This window comes from Pongo pygmaeus, chromosome 3 (genome assembly GCF_028885625.2).
Source record: "Pongo pygmaeus isolate AG05252 chromosome 3, NHGRI_mPonPyg2-v2.0_pri, whole genome shotgun sequence".
NCBI lineage: Eukaryota > Metazoa > Chordata > Mammalia > Primates > Hominidae > Pongo > Pongo pygmaeus.
Window position 1 is genome coordinate 83,062,160 of NC_072376.2, and position 20,012 is coordinate 83,082,171.

At 43.1% G+C, this 20,012-nt stretch overlaps 1 protein-coding gene and 1 long non-coding RNA gene across 3 annotated transcripts in view; one reads left to right on the plus strand and one right to left on the minus strand.

Moving 5' to 3' along the window:
* Positions 1-980: 980 nt before the first annotated feature.
* Positions 981-20,012, plus strand: part of MOB1B (MOB kinase activator 1B) — an 80,671-nt gene continuing 61,639 nt past the window's right edge. The window contains exon 1 of one of the 2 annotated variants that reach the window (XM_063663748.1): positions 981-1,262. In XM_063663748.1, coding sequence (XP_063519818.1) covers positions 1,249-1,262 — 14 coding nt within the window. In that variant the 5' untranslated portion in view covers positions 981-1,248. The remainder of the gene's footprint in view (positions 1,263-20,012) is intronic. The other variant, XM_054485615.2, reaches the window with a different exon arrangement.
* LOC134739349 (uncharacterized) lies at positions 15,913-16,850 on the minus strand. Its single transcript, XR_010125959.1, has 3 exons — positions 16,813-16,850; positions 16,147-16,319; positions 15,913-15,961 (listed from the first exon to the last, which is right to left on the minus strand). It is a non-coding gene; the product is annotated as an uncharacterized LOC134739349 (long non-coding RNA).

The following is a 20,012-nucleotide window of genomic DNA, read 5'->3' on the forward strand; positions in this document are numbered from 1 at the left end:
AGTGCATAAATGCAGTATAATACATTTCATATCTGTACCTACTTCAAAGTGTATTCTGCCCTTTGGGATAAGCCAAAGGTGAGCTAATACCTGCGCATGATTTGTTTTGCTCAGATTCTCTTTGAAAACTTGTAGATTTGATGGGTATTGTGAGTAAAGAAGACGGACATCTCTTCGGTACCCATATTTCCCTCCTAAATTGGTAATGCTGTGGTGACATATTCAAAGTATGTGAAAGATTCTTAAACAGAATATAAAGGCTTGCCTTGGGCCCCATAACCCTGTGAGAATAAAAGTCCCTTTGTAAGTGGGTCTGAATAGCTTCTAGCTTCTAGGATGTTCTGTGCATTAGAATGCTTACAAGCTTTGGCCACCTAAGTGGTTACACCGATGACTACCCTATCATGCTGGGTTCCGTGGTGGACTGAGCTCAGCTCTCCTCCTCGGCTCACTCACTTTTCCCAGCTGCTGACAGCCTAGCTTGCCTGTTCAGGTAGTGACGGACCCTGACCTACCCCTAGTTCAGGCTTTAAAAATTTTACCATAAAATGACAGAGACCTTGAAAACCCATTTGGTCCTTTTCCTCCAAGCCATTCCAACCTGATGAAACTCCCTCCTGTTTTTAAGCGCTAGCAGAGAAAGATGCCATCACCTTTCACCGCCCTTGGCCGGGCACTCACTGTGGGCCTAACTCCGGTGGTAATTCCATCCCTCACTGCGGGACCCTGACATCCCCGAGCTGAAGCCCACTTCCTCCCTGACCTCCGGAGCCCAGCTGAGCGGCTCCGAAAGCTCTGCCACGACCCCTAACCGGGTGGACAGTGGGGCCGGGCAGCCCGGGCGCACACGCTGGGCGTGGTCCCCGGCGCGGAGAAGACCAGAAGGTGAGAGACCCCAGGCCGCAGCCGGAGGGGCGGGGTGGGCTTGCACCGCTATCGCGAGAGCTCGTGAGGTGGGGGCGGTGGGGAGCCGGGGAGGGGCTCGCGGAGAGCCTGCAGCCCTGCCCCGCCTCCCTTTCCTTCCCCTCTCCTGGAGTGATTCAAGACTAGCGCTACCCACTTCCGCCCCCTCCGCCTGCCATTGGAACTAGCTGAGCCGAACTAGTTGCGGCCACAGAGCAGCCGGCTCTCCGCACCTCCTCCTCCGCCTCCCTGTCTCCTGTTCCATTCGCCTTTCTTCTTCTTTCCTGGCCCACGCCGCTCCGAGGCCTCGCGACCGCCGAGCCTGAAGCCTGCCCCGCGGCCAACATGAGCTTCTTGTTGTGAGTAGCCAGGCCCCGCACACGCCGGCTTTGTTCGGTGGACCTGAGCCCCCGCCCGCCGCCCGTCGCCCGCCCTCGTCCCGACCCTCCTGGCCCCGCGCTCCCGGGGCCCGGCGTCACCACCAAGCGGGGCCCCGGGACTGCGCGGAGCGCTCGGACTACCTAACCGCCGCCTCCCCATAGGGCTTCGAGTACTCGTGGGCTCCTCCAGCCCTGAGGAGGTTCTTTCCCCCCGGCACACCCCGGGGCCAGCGCCTGGATTCCTTCATCACCCCCGTCTCTGCCTTCGCTCGCATTCCCGGGCTTGTTTGCGCGCTTCTCGTGGGTATCTCCCACTCTCCTGCACAACCCGTATCCAACCGGTGCCCGGTTGAATGGCTCCGTCGCGGCTGCCCATTGCTCTTTTCTGGGTCGCAAGCACAGAAAATAAGACTGTCGTACTTTCCCCTGTCATCCCAGGACCCTTTTAACTTCCTCTCTCGTCTTAGGGCTGGGAAGTTGGGATGACAAGTTCGGTAGATGTAACGCTGGAACAAGGCTACTTGCGGGTCGGGATCCCTTGGACACAGACTGGGGTCCCCGGGAAAGGGGTCTGGAGCCGCCCCCTTGCTTCCTAGAGGCGCCCTTCCTTCCAGAGTACTTCCCTGAAGAAGACGAGTTTTATCTTTTTGGACAACCAGCAAATAGGTTTTGGATAGTGTGCCCTGCCTAGGTTGATTAGGTCCACTGGGGAGTTGTTTTGAAAGTCATTTGTAAATGCCAACTTTGGCGTCATGTTTAGTGCTGGTCATTATTTCACTTACTTATCGTTTGTTGCAGACGAGTGGGGGCAACGTGGAGAGGGAAGGGCAGAAGGATGGGATGGCCAGATGTGGATATGGAGGCAGTAGATAAGCCTCAGGTCCTCTGAAAACAGGGGTTACACCCTGAGGAATAACTCCTTTGAAGGCTTCGTTGTGATGCGCTCATTCCATGTTTAGTCTGTGTTTAGAAAACCAATAAAAAACTTAGAGGTTGAAACTCACCCATATACTGTTTTACTGTTGTGGAGAAATTAGCATTTAAAGATTATTTTCTTAAGATTTCTCTTCTTTCCTTGCCTAATAATTTTTAGTCATTGACGTCTGAATACTGAGAATTTAATTCACACTTATTTTCACATGCCCACGTCTAGAATTTTTTTTTTTAGGGTGTTTAAGCAAAACTGAACAAGGCTGACCTAGGGGCAGACTTGCTATTTCCAATATGCATAGGGGACCTGGCTTGTGTCAACTTGCCTGAAACCTTTAAACTGAAAGGGATTTCTTAGGCTCCTCCTAGAAGTTGATTCTGAGTTCGTCAGATTGACTTAGGGCTAGATAACAGGACTGGGTGATTTTATAAGAAAGTCCTTGTTTCTTATTTTAGTTCTTCTTCTTTTTCTTTTTTGAGACGGAGTCTCCGCTCTGTCACCAGGCTGGAGTGTGTAGTGGCGTGATCTCGGCTCACTGCAACCTCTGCCTCCCAGGTTCAAGCGATTCTTCTGCCTCAGCCTCCTGAGTAGCTGGGACTACAGGCCCGCGCTACCACGCCTGGCTAATTTTTGTATTTTTAATAGAGATGGGGGTTTCACCATGTTGGCCAGGCTGGTCTCAAACTCCTGATTTCAAGTGATCTGCCTGCCTTGATCTCCCAAAGTGCTGGGATTACAGACGGGAGCCACCGCGCCTGGGCAGTTTCTTGGTTTAGTTCTAATCACCATATTCAAGCATCTCAGCTTGAAGCTTCTCATCTTGAACTTAATTTTACATTGCTAATGTTTGATTTTTTTCAGGAATTTAGAAGCTGTATTCAAAATAGCACTGTAGATGATGTCCATGACTACTGCTGATGGGCTTGTGTCTAGTAAACTAAATTGGTTAAAGCAAGGCCGGTCGCGGTGGCTCACGCCTGTAATCCCAGCACTTTGGGAGGCCAAGACGGGCAGATCACCAGGTCAGGAGTTCGAGATCAGCCTGGCCAATATGGTGAAACCCCGTCTCTACTAAAAATACAAAAATTAGCTGGGCGAGGTGGCACGCACCTGTAGTCCCAGCTACTTGGGAGGCTGAGACAGGAGTATCACTTGAACCCGGGAGGTAGAGATTGAAGTGAGACGAGATCACACCACTGCACTCCAGCCTGGGCGACAGAGTGAGACTCTGTCTCAAAAAAAAAAAAAAAAAAGGGTTAAAGCAGTGAAGAGCCATATTTGGCTGAAACTAGGGGATGGAGAAGTTGCTGATGCTATTTTTTGAATACAAATACAGTAGTGTCCTATTTTTACATGGCTCAGTAGTTAATAGATTCAGAATTGTGGTGGATTAGTTCATTTCTTCTGAAGGTTAGTAACTACAAAAGAAATCTTGCTGTAACTAATGTATATAGAACTTTGAGCATTTGCACTATTTGGGGCACAATTTTTCAGTTAGGTTATATCTATCTAGCAGTTGATATATTCTCAACATATTTAGCCCATGTGCTTGACAATCAGAAAAGTTAATTCAACATTTTCAATTTTGGTCTTTGTCTACCATCAATTAAAAATCCAAAGTGAACACCACATGGAAATGATTATTATTGGAAGTGAAAGAACAAAGCTTTGGTTATTTCATCCGTTTGTTATTTGGTATAACTGTCTGAATACTGCTGAATACTGTTTCTTTTTTTTTTTTTTTTTTGGAGACAGGATCTCACTCTGTCGACCAGGATGGAGTGCAGTGACATGACCACAGCAGCTAACTGTAGCTTTGACTTCCCAGGCTCAGGTGATCCTTTCATCTCAAACCTCCTCCCCGTTACAAGTAGCTGGTACTACAGGTATGCTCCACTATGCATAGCTAATTTTTTTTTTTTTTTTCCGGTAGAGTCAGGCTTTTGCCATGTTGCCCAGGCTGGTCTCCTGGGCTCAAAGAATCCACTCATCTTTGCCTTCCAAGATGCTGAGATTACAGGTGTGAGCCATCGCACCTGGCTATCTGAATACTATTTCTGTACCAACAGATGAGCAGAGAAGGAAAGCATTACAGCTTAGGAGTTAAACACAAATATTTTCCTCCCGTTCTTGGAAGCTTACTGGGAACCCTACGATCAGTGGATGGAGCAGAGGAAATAAGGGCAATACAAGATGGGGCTGCAAAGGTGGTGACTCATGACTCTTGAGGGCTCTAAGATAGAAGGAAAGAATTACTACTGATTTTTAAAAGATGCATTGTGGGCCGGGCACAGTGGCTCCTGCTTGTAATTCCAACACTTTGGGAGGCTGAGGTGAGCGGATCACTTGAGCTCAGAGTTCCACACCAACCTGGACAACATGGCGAAACTCTCTTTCTACCCCCCAAAATACAAAAATTAGCCAAATGTGGTGGTGTGAGCCTGTAGTCCCAGCTGCTCTGGGGGCTGAGGTGGAAGGGTCATCTGAGCCTGAGGAAATTGAAGACGTCAAGGCTGTAGTGAGATGTAATCACGCCACTGCACTCCAGCCTGGCTGATAGAGAGTGAGACTCTGTCTTAAAAAAAAAAAGGCCGGTCGTGGGGCGTGGTGTCTCAGGCCTGTAATCCCAGCACTTTGGGAGGCCGAGGTGGGTGGATCACTTGAGGTCAGGAGTTTGAGACCAGCCTGATCAAGAAATGAAACCCCATGTCTACTAAAAATAAAAAAATTAGCTGGGCATGGTGGCGGATGCCTATAATCCCAGTTACATGGGAGACTGAGTAGGAGAATCACTTGAATCTGGGAGACAGAGGTTGCAGTGGGCCAAGATTGTGCCACTGCACTCCAGCCTGGACGACAGAGTGAGACCGTCTCAAAAAAAGAAAAAAAATCACTGTGCCTGGCGCTGATGTAGATGTTGGGCACCATTTGTGACAAAAGAGAAAAAAAATCCCTGCATTGGTGGGGCTTATGTTCTGGTAAGTGTCCGTAAATACTGAACATCAATAAATCATGTAGTATGGCAGAAGGTTGTAAGTGCTATGGAACAAAGGAGAGCAGGGTATAGAGATTTTTGGATAGGGAGTTGAGACAGATGAGGATAATCCGCAGAGTGGGTTCCCAGATCATCTGCAGGAATGATACCTTTGTGTAGCTTTTGTATAAATGCTCAGGATAAATTTGCACTGCATATGTGGGTTTGGCTGGGACAGAGCTTTGGTTGTGCCACAAGTTGGCCTCTGTGTATCTTCAGATTAAGCTAAACTCTCATGGTAGATACGGAAACTTCACAGGGACCTCATTTAATATTGTGGACTCAAATCTTTTAAACACATCCTTAGCACCTGCTGTGTGCCAGGCGTAGAGGAAGATAAGAGATTCCAGAGATGGTGGATGGTATATCGTCATCTATGATAGATGCAATACAATCATAGGGGCCCAAAGTATGTGTAGCAGTTTGTTCTACTTAGGCTTTAGGAAAGTTTCATGAAAGAAGTGGATGATAATTAATGGAAGGTGAACAAGAGCTCTCTAAGAAGACAAGGGGAAATGGGAGATTACAGTCAGAGGAAGCATATTTGAGTCAAGAAATTACCTGTGAATTGTTCACTTCCACATTTGTGCAAGAGGCCATAGAATTTTGGAGCTAGCAGGGGTCTATTAGTAACATGGCCTACTTACTTCTTTTTGCTAAAGAGGCAAAATCACCCACTTCAGGTTGGTGGCCTAATTATTGGCCTGGGGACAATTGGAACTCAGGTCTCCTGATGTAGGGGTTTTTCTTTCCTGACATTTTATGCATATAAAAGGCAGGGAAATTGAGGATAAAAGTGAGTTCTAAGTAATCATTCAAAAAGTATATTTCATGTTCTCTAAGTTTCTAGCATTTTTAAGTTATGGGTCTCTCTTGACTAATGGAATTCTGAAAAAAAAAATTTGACTTGGAAAAGACCAAAGTGTAATTTCCTAATGTAAGGCTACTTATTTGGAACGGAGTTAAAACAAGTACATTTAATTTAACTTTTTCTTGTTAAGAGACAGGGTCACCGAGGACGGTGGAGACTGACGGGGTGGAACCTTGAGCCCAGGAGTTTGAGAACAGCCTGGGTAACATGGCAGAACCCCCATCTCTACCAAAAACATTAGCCAGGTGTGGTGGCGCTCAGCTGTTTAGGAGGCTGAAGTGGGTGGATTGCTTGAACCCAGGAGGCAGAAATTGCAGTGAGCCAAGATGGCACCACTGCACTCCAGCCTGGGTGACAGAGTGAGACTCTGTCTTAAAAAATAATTTAAAAAGAGACTGGGTGTTACTGTGTTGCCCCGGCTGGCCTCAAACTCCTAGGCTCAAGCAGTCCTCCCACCTCAACCTCCAGAGTAGCTGGGATTATAGGTGCATGCTACCATGCCTGGCTACAGTTAACTTATAAATGAAAGTCTGTAGGAAAGGTGATTTGGGAATGAATGACTAAACCATGTCTATTTCTTCGTTCTTTCTTTTTTTTTTTTTTTTTGAGAGGGAGTCTCGCTCTTTCGTCCAGGCTGGAGTCCGGTGGCACGATCTCGGCTCACTGCAACCTCCACCTGCCGGGTTCACGCCATTCTCCTGCCTCAGCCTCCTGAGTAGCTGAGACTACAGGCACCCACCACCATGCCTGGCTACTTTTTTTTTTTGTATTTTTAGTAGAGACGGGGTTTCACTGTGTTAGCCAGGATGGTTTCGATCTCCTGACCTTGTGATCTGCCCGCCTTGGCCTCCCAAAGTGCTGGGATTACAGGCATGAGCCACCGCGCCCGGCCCTCTTTTTTTTTTTTTTTTTTTTTTTTAATGTCAACAATGAAAGCTGAACTAGGTCTGTTTCTGTACAGGAAGAAACAGATGGATTGGGAAAGGAAGGAAGAAAGGAAGGAAATACTTACTGAGCACTGTGCTACATACCTTCCATTTGTCATTCTTAAGATTAGCAATTTAGGCCGGGCACAGTGGCTCATGCCTGTAATTGCAGCAGTTTGGGAGGCTGAGGCGGGTGGATCACGAGGTCAGGAGTTTGAGACCAGCCTGGCCAACATGGTGAAACCCTGTCTTTACTAAAAATACAAAAAAATTAGCCACACATGGTGGTGCGTGACTGTAGTCCCAGCTACTCTGGAAGCTGAGGCAGTGGAATTGCATGAACCTGTGAGGTGGACGTTGCAGTGAGCCGAGATCATGCCACTGCACTCCAGCTTGGGCAACACAGTGAGACTTCGTCTTAAAAAAAAAAAAAGATTAGCAATTTAGCAGCACTTTGGGAGGCTGAGGCGGGTGGATCATGAGGTCAGGAGTTCAAGACCAGCCTGGCCAACATGGTGAAACCGCATCTCTACTAAAAATAGGAAAAATAGCTGGGCGTAGTGGCGGTCGCCTGTAATCCCAGCTACTTGGGAGGCTGAGGCAGGAGAATCGTTTGAACCTGGGAGGCGGAGGTTGCAGTGAACCGAGATTGTGCCATTGCATTCTAGTCTGGGCGACAGAACGAGACTCCATCTCAAAAAAAAAAAAAAAAAACAATTAGCAATTTAGGAAAAGAGACTCATGATAGTGCTATGTTTTTATGTGTCTGTCTCTGTTTCTCTCTAGACTCATGATGGTGCTATGTTTATATGTGTCTATCTCTGTTTCTCTCTAGACTCATGATAGTGCTATGTTTATATGTATCTATCTCTGTCTCCCTCTCTCTCTCTGTCCCTCACTTCCCCCCAAACCCCCAAAGCCAGCATCTTGTTTTCAGGCAAATGATTTAACTGATTTTAATGCTTCAGCAGCCTCACCTTTAAAAAAAGTTAATAATTTAAAAGAATAATCAAATAGGCCAGGCGTGGTAGCTCATGCCTGTAATCCCAGCACGTTGGGAGGCTGAGGCAGAAGGATGGCTTGAGCCAATTTGAATTACAGTGAGCTATGCTTGCGCCAATACACTCTAGCCTGGGCAACTGAGCAAGACCCTGCCTCTAAAAAGAAAACATAAAAAAAAATAACAATAATAGTTCAACGAGTGTCTACTATGTGCCAGGGACAAAGTGTTTTAAATAGTTCAGTAATTAGCAGGAGTCCTGTTTTACACATAAGGAAACTAGCACAGAGAGGTTACATAATTTTATCAAAATCATGTAGCCAGTAAATAGTGTAGCTGGAATTTGAGTCCTGGAAGTCTAGGTCCAGAGATCCTGTCTTATACTTCTTTTTTTTTTTTTTGAGACGGAGTCTTGCTCTGTCACCCAGGCTGGAGTGCAGTGGCTCAATCTTGGCTCACTGCAACCTCCACCTCGTGGGTTCAAGCAATTCTCCCTGCCTCGGCCTCCTGAGTAGCTGGGATTACAGGCGCCCTTCACCATTACAGGTGCCCTTCACCATGCCTGGCTAATGTTTATATATTTAGTAGAGACGGGATTTTCACCATGTTGGCCAGGCTGGTCTCAAACGCCTGACCTCAGGTGTTCCGCCCACCTTGGCCTCCCAAAGTGCTGGGATTACAGGTATATGAGCCACCACACCCGGCCTTTTTTTTTTTTTGGAGACAAAGTCTCACTCTGTCACCCAGACTGCAGTGTAGCGGCGCTATCTCGGCTCACTGCAAACTCTGCCTCCCAGGTTCAAGTGACTCTCCTGCCTCAGCCTGCTGAGTAGCTGGGACTACAGGCGTGTACCACCACGCCCAGCTAATTTTTGTATGTTTAGTAGAGATTGGGTTTTGCCATGTTGGCCAGGCTGGTCTTGAACTGCTGGCCTCAAGCAATCTGCCTGCCTCGGCCTCCCAAAGGGCTGGGATTATAGGTGCTAGCCATTGCGCCCAGCTGATCCTGCCTTATACTATCATCTATAATTAACAAAATTATATCTATATATATAGATATATATACACACACACACACGGATGTATATACATATATACACACATACATATATGTATATATGTGTGTATATCTCTCTCTATTTTTTTTTCTTAAAGGTGCTATTCAAGTGGGCCTTGTTATTAAGGGAAGTCGTATGTTACCAGGTGCTATTGTCTCATGCTGCTGGGACTCTTTTCTAAGATTCACCAAGAATACACTAGTAGAAGATAAAATAGTAACTTTTAAATTCATATAATATTTAAATATTTTTAACCTTTATCTTTAGTGTAAAAATAATATACATGTTGGAGAAGTCACAAAATAATGTTAGGAAAAGGAAGAAAATAAAAATAACTCATAATCACACCTTCAGAGACAACTGTTGTTTGTATTTAGGGATAAAGTTCTGAATCTTTTGTTTTTTTTTTTTTGAGACAGTTGAGACAGTGCCTCGCTCTGTCACCCAGGTTGGAGTGCAGTGGCGTGATCTCAGCTCACTGCAACCTCCGCCTCCTGGGTTCAGCGATTATCCTGCCTCAGCCTCCAGAATAGCTGAGACTATAGGCGCCCGCCACCACTCCCGGCTAATTTTGTACTTTCAGTATGGATGGGGTTTCACCATATTGGCCAGGCTGGTCTCGAATGTGATCCGCCCGCCTTGGCCTCCCAAAGTGCTGGGATTACAGGCATGAGCCACCGCGCCCTGCTAACTTCTGAATCTTTTTTATTGCATTTTTGTATGTATTTAAAAATATACAAATGGATTTCCACTGTGCATAGACCAGGTTATTTACTTGTAAATTTTTTTTTTGCCAGAGAATAGATTTCTGCAACATCATTTTGAATGGCTGATGACCAAGTATTATCTTAGTTTTTTATCTGACTACAAAAAAGGATATCAGATATTATATCCTTATAATATATTCTCCACTGTAAGGTTATTTTATTTTTTTCTGTTATTAAATATATAGAATTTAATATTAAAAAGGATAACATCTTACATATATGTCATATATTATATCCTTATATATAATATATGTTATCCTTTTTAATATGTTGTATTTTTGAGGGAATGTGGGGAGTGGAAGTAAATATGGTCGTCTTTTCAGAAAGAACTGTAGTTTTGGGAGTTGCAGTACTGACTGGCTTTAGTTTACTTTTATCATCTGTTTGGAGATAGCTTTTTTTTCCTTCATATACTAGAGTGCAAAGTAATTGCCATTTGGTTACTTTTACCATTATTGATTTCTTTCTCTAAGTGTAGTTGCAGTTTTTGTACTTTCGGAGTTTCTGATATATGAAAGTACATGTCTAATACATGTAGCACTTCCTTAAACTGTGTATTTGATTAGGAGATATTGAGGCAAAATAGTTACATGTTACTTGAAAAATATGAAACAGTTCTACCTGTTAGGAATGTCAAACTGAGTCCTGTAGAAAACTTTAACTCTCCTTTTCTTCCTACGTTTCCATTTTTGTTTTATATTAACCAACTTAAGGCCACCTTTTTTTTTTTTTTTTATTTGAGACAGGGTCTCATTCTGTCTCCCAGGCTGGAGTGCAAAGGCACTGTCTTGACTCACTGCAACCTCCGCCTCCTGGGTTCAAGTGATTCTCCAGCCTCAACCTCCCGAGTAGCTGGGACTACAGGCGCCTACCACCATGCTGAGCTAATTTTTGTATTTTTAGTAGAGACAGGGTTTCACCATGTAGGCCAGGCTGGTCTTGAACTCCTGGCCTCAAGTGATCTACCTACCTTAGCCTCCCAAAGTGCTGGGATTACAGGCGTGAGCCACTGTGCCCAGCCTTAGGTCCATCTTTTACAACACATTTAATTAAGTATAAGTGTAGCTGTGAAATACATTCATTTACAGAAGTGATTTTTAAATTTAATTTTTTTTTTTTTTTTTTTTGAGATGGAGTCTCACTCTGTCTCCCAGGCTGGAGTGCAGTGGTGCGATCTCGGTTCACTGCATTCTCTACCTCCTGGGTTCAAGTAATTCACCTGCTTCAACCTCCCAAGTAGCTGGGTTTACAGGTGCCCGCCACCACACCTGGCTAATTTTTGTATTCTTAGTAGAGATGGGGTTTCACCATGTTGACCAGGCTGGTCTCAACTTTGTCTTTAGGTGATCCACCGGCTTCAGCCTCCTAAAGTGCTGGGATTACAGGTGTGAGCCACCACGCCCGGCCTTAAATTTAATTTTGAAACATTTTTCAACTTCCAGGAAAGTTGCAAAGAACAGTGCAAAGAACTTCCATGTATGTCTTATCCAGAAACCCCATTGAGTTTCATCTGTTGCTTTAACAATGTCATCTTCGGCAAAAGGATCCAGTCATGAGTCATATATCGCATCCACTTATATGTCTGTAGTATTTTTCTTTTTTCTTTTCTTCTCACAGAGTCTTGCTCTGTTGCTGAGGCTGGAGTGCAGTGGCCCAATCTCGACTCACTGCAGCCTCGACTTCCTGGGCTTGAGGGATCTTCCCATCTCAGCCTCCTGAGCAGCTGGAACTACAAGCATGTTCCACCACACCCAGCTAATCATTTTTTTGTGGAGATAGGGTTTCACCGTATTGCCCAGGCAGGTCTTGAACTTCTGGGCTCGAGCAATTTGCCCGGCCTTGGCCTCCCAAAGTGCTGGGATTACAGGTGTGAGGCACTGGGCCCAGCCTGTGTTTTTCAAACTGAAATAGTTTGTCAGTCTTTCCTTGACTTTTATGACCTTTACATTTTTGAGGATTACAGGCCATTTTGTAGAACATTCCTCGCTTTGGGTTTCTCTGATGTTTCCTTGTGCATTTGAGTTACGCATTTGAGGCAGGAATATCACAGAAGCCATGTATGTTTTTGTTTTCTTATGTACGTTTGTATGTGTATATATGTATGTATGTATATATGTATGTATGTATCTACGTATTTTTTGGGATAGTCTCACTCTGTTGCCCAGGCTGGAATGCTGTGGTGTGACCGTGGCTCACTGTAGCCTCTACCTCCCAGGCTCAAGCAATCCTCCAACCTCAGCCTCCCAAGTAGCAGGGACCACAGGCGTGTGTCGCCACACCCTGCTAATTTTTAAATTTTTAGTAGAGACAGCCCATGTTGCCAGGGCTGGTCTCAAAATCCTGGGCTCAAGCAATCTTCCTGCCTTGGCCTCCCAAAGTGCTGGGATCACTGTGCCCAGGTGATGTGCATTTTTCTTACTGCATCTTATCAGATGCATATAGTGTCTATTTGTCCATTATTGGTGGTGTTAACTTTGATCCTTTGATTAATGTGTTTGCCAGGATTCTCCACTGTAAGGTTATTATTATTTTTTGTTATTAGTATTTTATGGGGAGATATTTTGGTAGTATGTAGCTCTCCCATTCCTCATTCTGTTTTCACCCACTAGTTTTACTGTTCATTGATATTTCTTGTCTAAATTGTTACTATGATGATTGCCAGAGTGCTAATTCTGTCATTGCTTCTAAATTTATTAGTTGGCAATTTTACTGTAAGGAGGAATTTACTCTTTTTTTTTTTTTTTAATACCAATGTGTGCTGTGATCTGCATGTTTGTATCCCTGTAAAATTCATATGTTGAAAGTGATCACCAAGGTGATGGTATTAGAAGATAGAGCCTTTGGGTGGTGGTGAGATCTTGAGGGTAGAGCCCTCAATAATGGTATTAGTGCCCTGATAAAGACGCCTGAGGGAACATGTTAGCCTCTTTGCCCTTCTACCATGTGAGGACACATAGGAGGCGCCATTTATGAGGGCTTCACCAGACATCAAATCTGCTGGTGACTTGATCTTGAACTACACAGCCTCTTTAACTGTGAGCAATAAATTTCTGTTGTTTATAAATTATGCAGTCTGAGGTACTTTGTTATAACAGCCTAAAGTGACTAAGGCAGTGTGGATATAAAGATTCCCATGTTCTTTAGTGAGTTGGCTTCTGTGTCTCTGACTTGTTCCCATCCTCATTTGAGCACTTCCTTACTTCCTGGCACAACAAAATATTTTTTTATCTTACACTTTTTCTGCCCCAGTCCAGGAAATAGACATTTATCTGAGGATGTTGGTTCTGCTCAGTGGAGAACAGTATTTAGAAACCAAAATCTAGGTGTAGGTATGCTGATTACAGATGTGTTGCTGCTCCCAGGCACTCTCATTGGACAGTACTAAAAAATACATTCATTTATATCCATATATTTTTAGCTATATCTATCTGTGTATATTAAATGAGTTCACATCACTACCTTCAGTTGCAAGTCAGTGGCACAGGGTTCATTCTAGCCTTCTCCTTTCCTCTGTTTTTCTTTGTTGTCAGTGAGAAACCTGACTTTTGGCGTTCTCAGGTAGTTGTTTGCTCTGTCCCTGTACTACAGCTGTTCTCTTGACCCTGTCTGGCCACCCTTTCTGGCCTGGGCCCAAGCTGTTGTACAGTCGCCGTTATTGCCCCACCTCCTCTCCTTGGGGCTGTGTGGGCCCCTCCTGTAGCATATAAAGGATGAAAGCAGTCTGAGATTCAGTTGTGTGTGGTACATGTGTGACAGTAATGTATTTTTTTCCTATGAATCCTATGTTTAGGATCAATACTTCAGAAATGTTGGGAGGATTAGCGATACTGAATGTAGAAGACTTAGCTCAATCAATTGGACTTATGTGCAACAGTGATACTTAGGTTATTATCTTAATGATGATTACTAGCAGCTGTTATTTTTTATAAACCACTTATGATTATTTAAATTGTAGCCAATTTCTATCGGTTTGTTATGGTATGTGTTAGTGCTATTTTGATATTCTGTGGTTAGAACTTAAAAGCAGGAGTTTGAAGGTAAACAAGCATTATTTGGGTAATAGTGTCACCGGTGGAGGGTGTCCAGGTTCTTGACATCTTGAACAAATAATTGGACAAAACGCACAGACAAAACAAGGAAGGAATGATGGGATTTATTGAAAATGAAAGTACACTTCACAGTGTGGGAGCAGGCTGGAGCATAGGGGCTCAAGAGCCCCGTTACAGAATTTTGAGGAGTTTAAATACCTTCTAGAGGATTCCATTAGTTACTTCGAGTATGCCTTATGTAAGGGAGGTTAAATACTTTCTAGAGGATTCCATTAGTTACTTCAGGTACGCCCTATGTAAATGGAGAGAACGAAGTAAAGTTACAGTCATTTACTTGGCCTATGCCCCATGGAGAGGATATTTCCTGTCATAGCTGAAGTGTGAATCGGCCTTATGTTCCCTGCCTTCAGACCCTATTTTCCTACCTCATCTGCCCCCGAGAGATGTGATCCCGAGAAATCTTTATGGGAGGCGGAGGGACCGTTGGTCTTTTTTTTTTTTCTGTGGCTTGTTTCATGCTGGCTTGAGGCATAGTGCCTACCTATTGGGGATCGTGGAAGTGTCTCCCTGCTCTGTCTAGTGGAGGCAGGGTAGCTCCTTGATGGCCAGGGGTGGTGTCTTCACCTGGAACTGGCTGGAACCTTTGTTGCATGATCATCTTCAGTTTGATGGTCTCTAGGTGAGAGGAAATGAATTTGATTAAAATATTTAATGGGGACTTCAGAGGGTGGGTACCTATGCTGTCAGGAATGTTTGTTGCAGAGTTTGCAGGAGATAAAACAAAACCTGGTCTATTCTAGAACCTATGTGTTTCCTTAAAGCCTTAGCACGCACGACTCCATTTTAGTTTGGTTTGGTCTGTTGGGGCCTAGTGCATGAGATTAGTCCAAAACAATGGCCTCCCAGAATTTTGTTTAAAAAATTCCCCCTTTTTGGTCAGGTTCTCACTTAGGTGAGAGTGTGACCAAAATTTAGGGCCTTGGTATCACTCTCAGTTACCATTATTTTGGGTTTCTGGTCTCAGCACGTCATTCATAGGTTATAGTGTCCTCATGGTCACACATTTCTTTCAACTCGTCATTTCAGTTGAAGAGAGACCGTATGACATTCTAGAGATGGCAGCATGCAAGCATTTAAAACCTTTGAGATAATACAGTGCACTAGAGACTATTATTATGACTATTTGGGAGGGTAATACCGAGAGTTCCTTACCCAAGGTCCCCGTAAAACAAACCTCCTAAAATTAAATAGAACAAAGAATGAGCTAAAGATTTTACTCACTTGCCTAAGCAATTTCTTTGTTAATCCCCTGCCACTGAATATCTTTTTTTTTTTTTGAGACAGAGTCTTGCTATCTTGCCCAGGCTAGAGTGCAATGGCATGATCTTAGCTCACTGCAACCTCTGCCTCCCAGGTTCAAGCAATTCTCCTCCCTCAGGCTCCCAAGTAGCTGGGATTACAGGCATGTGCCACCATGCCCAGTTAAGTTTTTGTATTTTTCGTAGAGACGGGGTTTCACCATGTTGGCCAGCCTGGTCTCGAACTCCTGACCTCAGGTAATCCACCCACCTCGACCTCTCAAACTGCTGGGATTACAGGCATGAGCCACTGCGCCTGGCCTACCACTGAATTTCTATAATCTTCATTGGATGTATTTCTCTATAGGCCACAAGTGGCAGCAGCTGTTCACATACTTCTCTGTTCAGCCAATTCCATTATAACTTTCACAAGAGAATTTAAAGTCTGTTGTGTAACTGTAGCTTTTACAGTAGAATTTGCTATAGAGTGTATTATGAGGGATACATTTCTAACACTACTTCTTTTACTTTAAACCTTGGAAAAAGGACCTAACAAATGATGCCCTTTTAGAACAGTGAAGGCCTTCTGGCAGTGTTCTTTTTAACCCATGATATGGGTTAAGAGTAGTGAACCAGTGTTTTGTTTTTGACTGATTATGAGGCAACGTATGTACCATTAAGGTTTCTTACCTACATTGGGTCTTCATCTTTTATCTATGGAAGTATAAGGCTGGCTGCAAACTCCTTCAAAAATAAAAGTATACCCCATTAGTGCACATAACAGACCCCTTTTCCATTATAAGCAAGAAAAACATTCAAAGATAAGAGTTTCATGATAGTAGAAGTTTTAATCTCTGAACTTGGGGAAAAACTGTTCACATCAAGGATGTCATCTTTTTCTTGGGAGAAATTTCCTTGGTTAGCTTTACCTCAAGGGTTCAAATGGATGCACAGTTCCAAAAGTATGGAGGGAGCCCTCTCAGTTGTGAGATTATGAACCCAAAGTTCAAGGTCCCGAAGTTTTGTTGTAGTGTGGATGGGAAGGACAGTCTTTCTCTGATGTTCTCAGAAGATCCAAACCATAAAAAACTTTCTTTACCTGCTAAAAATACACTGTAGTATAATAATCTACTGTTTTAGCATCAGCCCTCTTACATGGGAAAGCTTTTATACAACCAGAAAACATGCATTGAAAATAACACTTTAATGAAATCCCTTTATAAAATGTTTAAATGGCCCACCAGGTGACCAAATGTATCTGAAGCTTTAATTATTTTCCCAGGAATGTGGGATCAAGCATTGATGATAAACTATCTTAAACAGTTTCAGTATCAGTTGGTTTAAAATGAAAATTGGACAAAGTATTTTCTTGATATTTAATTTTTTTTGGTTTTACTTGGGTTAGTAGCTTTATACAAGGAAATTTGGTTATTTCTGTGGTTTACAATAACTTAATAACCAAATTTAGACATTGGGATTTTAGAAATCCCATACAATTTTGGAACATACATTATTCACAAAAATATATTCTAAAGAAGATTGAACATAATTTTGGCAATCCTGCGTACCTAAACATGTCAGATAATCCTGTTTACCTTTTTTCTAGATGTTTTCAGGGGCCCTCTGATCCATCCACAAAGCCAGGCATTAGAAAAGACAATTTTGAAACTGAAGTTTGATTTTGGAATTCCAGATTCCTGTAAATTATTTATTTTGCCAAAATGATGACTCAGAAATTTTAAAGAAGTAAAAACCTTTTATAACCTTTTACCAAAAAAACCCCACATTCTACTGTTCTTACACACATTGTATGTAAGACTGTTTCTTTTTTTGTTGTTGTTTTGAGATGGAGTCTTGCTCGGTTGCCCAGGCTGGAGTGTAGTGGCACTATCTTGGCTCACTGCAACCTCTGCCTCCCGGGTTCAAGTGATTCTCCTCCCTCAGCCTCCCAAGTAGCCAGGACTACAGGCGCGCACCACCATGCCAGGCTAATTTTTGTAGTTTTAGTAGAGATGGGGTTTCCTCATGTTGGCCAGGCTGGTCTGGAACTCCTAACCTCAGGTGATCAGCCTGCCTCGGCCTCCCACAGTGTTGGGATTACAGGCGTGAGCCACTGCACCCAGCTGTAAAACTGTTTCTGGTAGTCTTAATTGCATGTTATAATGGCAACTCTTAGCAATTTTAATTTTAATGTAAAACCTGGTGAGTTATGTTCAATAAGGTTTGATGTATAGTCATAACTCCACATGTCCCCAGGCCTTACCTAGCTGGAAAGCAGGCAAGTTAAACAATTTTCAAAAGCCAAAGAAGCAGCTTATGACCCTAAAGCAAATATTTGAACATAATTTAATTACGTATTATGTTATGCATAATTATGCATAACATAATATGTAACCACATATTTACATTTTGAAGACATATTTTACCAATTATCTTTATCCTTATTTCCCAAAAATTACTCAAGTCACATGAACTAAATAAAAGACATTACGCTTTTCACTTTTCTGACAAAATATTTGATTTAAGCTCCTCTTCCTCTTCCTCTTCCTCTTCTTCTCCTTCTCCTTTTCCTCCTCCTTCTCATTCTCCTTCTCCTTCTCCTTCTCCTTCTCCTTCTCCTTCTCCTTCGACAGTCTCACTCTCCACTCACTGCACCTCTGCCTCCTGGGTTCATGCGATCTCCTGCCTCAGCCTCCCAAGTAGCTGGGATTACAGGCGTGCCCCGCCATGCCCGGCTAATTTTTGTATTTTTAGTAGAGATGGGGTTTTACCAAGTTGGCCAGGCAGGTCTCGTACTCCTGACCTCAGGTGATCTGCCTGCCTCGGCCTCCCAAAGTGCTAGGATTACAGACATGAGCCACTGCACCCAGCTTATTATTATAGCAATTAATTTAAAACTTTACAGAGGAGATAAACAGTGACTTTTACTTTATATTTAACTAGTTTGCACAGAGAAAGAAGCCAGAGATAGACTGGTAAGAAATTCTTACCCTTTTGCTGGCATACCAGTTTTCTGGGTCCCCTCTCTCTGAGTGGTCCTAGTGACCCTGCTTGACTGTATGCAGACAAACACATTGCCATGAATTAAGAATACTCACAAATAGTTTACAGATTTTTGGGGGAAATTAGGCAGAGAAAGAGAAGTATGATTCAAATTCTGTTTACAAGAATATACTCAACACAGTTAAAGTATCAGGAAGCCTAAAATCCAAAAAGTTAGCTTAAGGATGAAAAGCTGGTGTGCTCCATTAATTCCTACTGATAAAGGTAGTTTAGAAATTCCAGATAAATGGAACAAATGATGACTTGCTAGAAATGCATCAGAAACAAAATAACCATTCGCGGAACCAAATAAAAGCCTTCCACTAGGAACTAAAAAATATTATGTTTTTTTATATATATGCATACACAAGCAAAGCCAGAGGAGAATAAACAGCAAATGAATGAAAACTAGAAGCAAAAACAAACAAACAAACAGGAAACCAACCCTAAATTTTCCTATTTAATTTACCCTGGAGGCCTCAGTGTTACCTAGGGCCCCAGAAAACTCACATAATGAATATTTTATTCCTGATACACAATTTAATATCCTTTAGTTTACCAATACTATTATACATTCTATGCAGTCAAGAAATCCACTTTAGGCACATGACCAGTAAGTACTCCAGTGCCAGCACTATCTATGCAAAACAGTAAACATAATGTGAAGCAGTGCAGGCATGTGTGTGAAATTTGGCTCCACAGTAAATCCAGCTTCATGCTTAACTATATTAAAAAAAGAATTGCCAAACTGCTGATGGATTTCTTTCTTTCTTTTTTTTTCCTGAGATGGAGTATTGCTCTGTCACCCAGGCTGGAGTGCAGTGGTGCAATCTCAGCTCACTGCAAGCTGAGTGAGCTTGCAGTTCAAGCAATTCTCTTGCCTCAGGCTCCCCAGTAGCTGGGATTACAGGCACGTGCAGCTATGCCCGGCTAATTTTTGTATTTTTAGTAGAGATGGGGTTTCACCATGTTGGCCAGGTTGATCTCGAACTCTTGACCTCGTGATTCACCCACCTTGGCCTCCCAAAGTGCTGGGATTACAGGCGTGAGCCACCGTGCCTAGCCTGCATTTCTTTACAATACTTCTTATTTTACCTTAATCAAGGCTAAGAGCTTTAACTATGAAAGTGTTAATTAGCCTAATGTCTTCAATTCTCTATCAGGTTTTAAAGAATATTTTATTATTTAAACTTTTCCCACATCTTTCTCCCCTACCTAATGACTCCTTACTACATTGTTTCATAAATAACCTTTTAAATCTGTAATTTGAACCGACTTTTAGATAACTTCTGAATTAGACAAAATTATTCTTTCTTCCACTAATAACATAATCCTTTCTGGCACATTTTGTATACAGAATTACGTGTTAACTAAAATTCTTATCCTTAGTAACCTAAAACTTTAGTGAAACCCTAAAAAGCAAGAAATCCTGAACTATCAGATATGGGCATTTATAGATAAGAACAATTCCACAATTTTAGGAACATATTTCCCCATATCACAACCATTTCTTAGTTGAAGATGACCCAGATATTAAATGAGCATCGAAAATAACTTTACGATTTTAATTTACACAAAAAGTTTACCTAAAACATTTATCCCATTTGCTGTACTTAATTTTTACTTTTAACAAGGGAGACACGAGACATCAACCAACACATGTAAAATGAACATAGGTTCGTTCCGGAAAGGCAGGACAATTCGAGGTGGGGAGGGGGCTTGAGGGCTTTCAGATCATAGGTAGGTGGGAGAC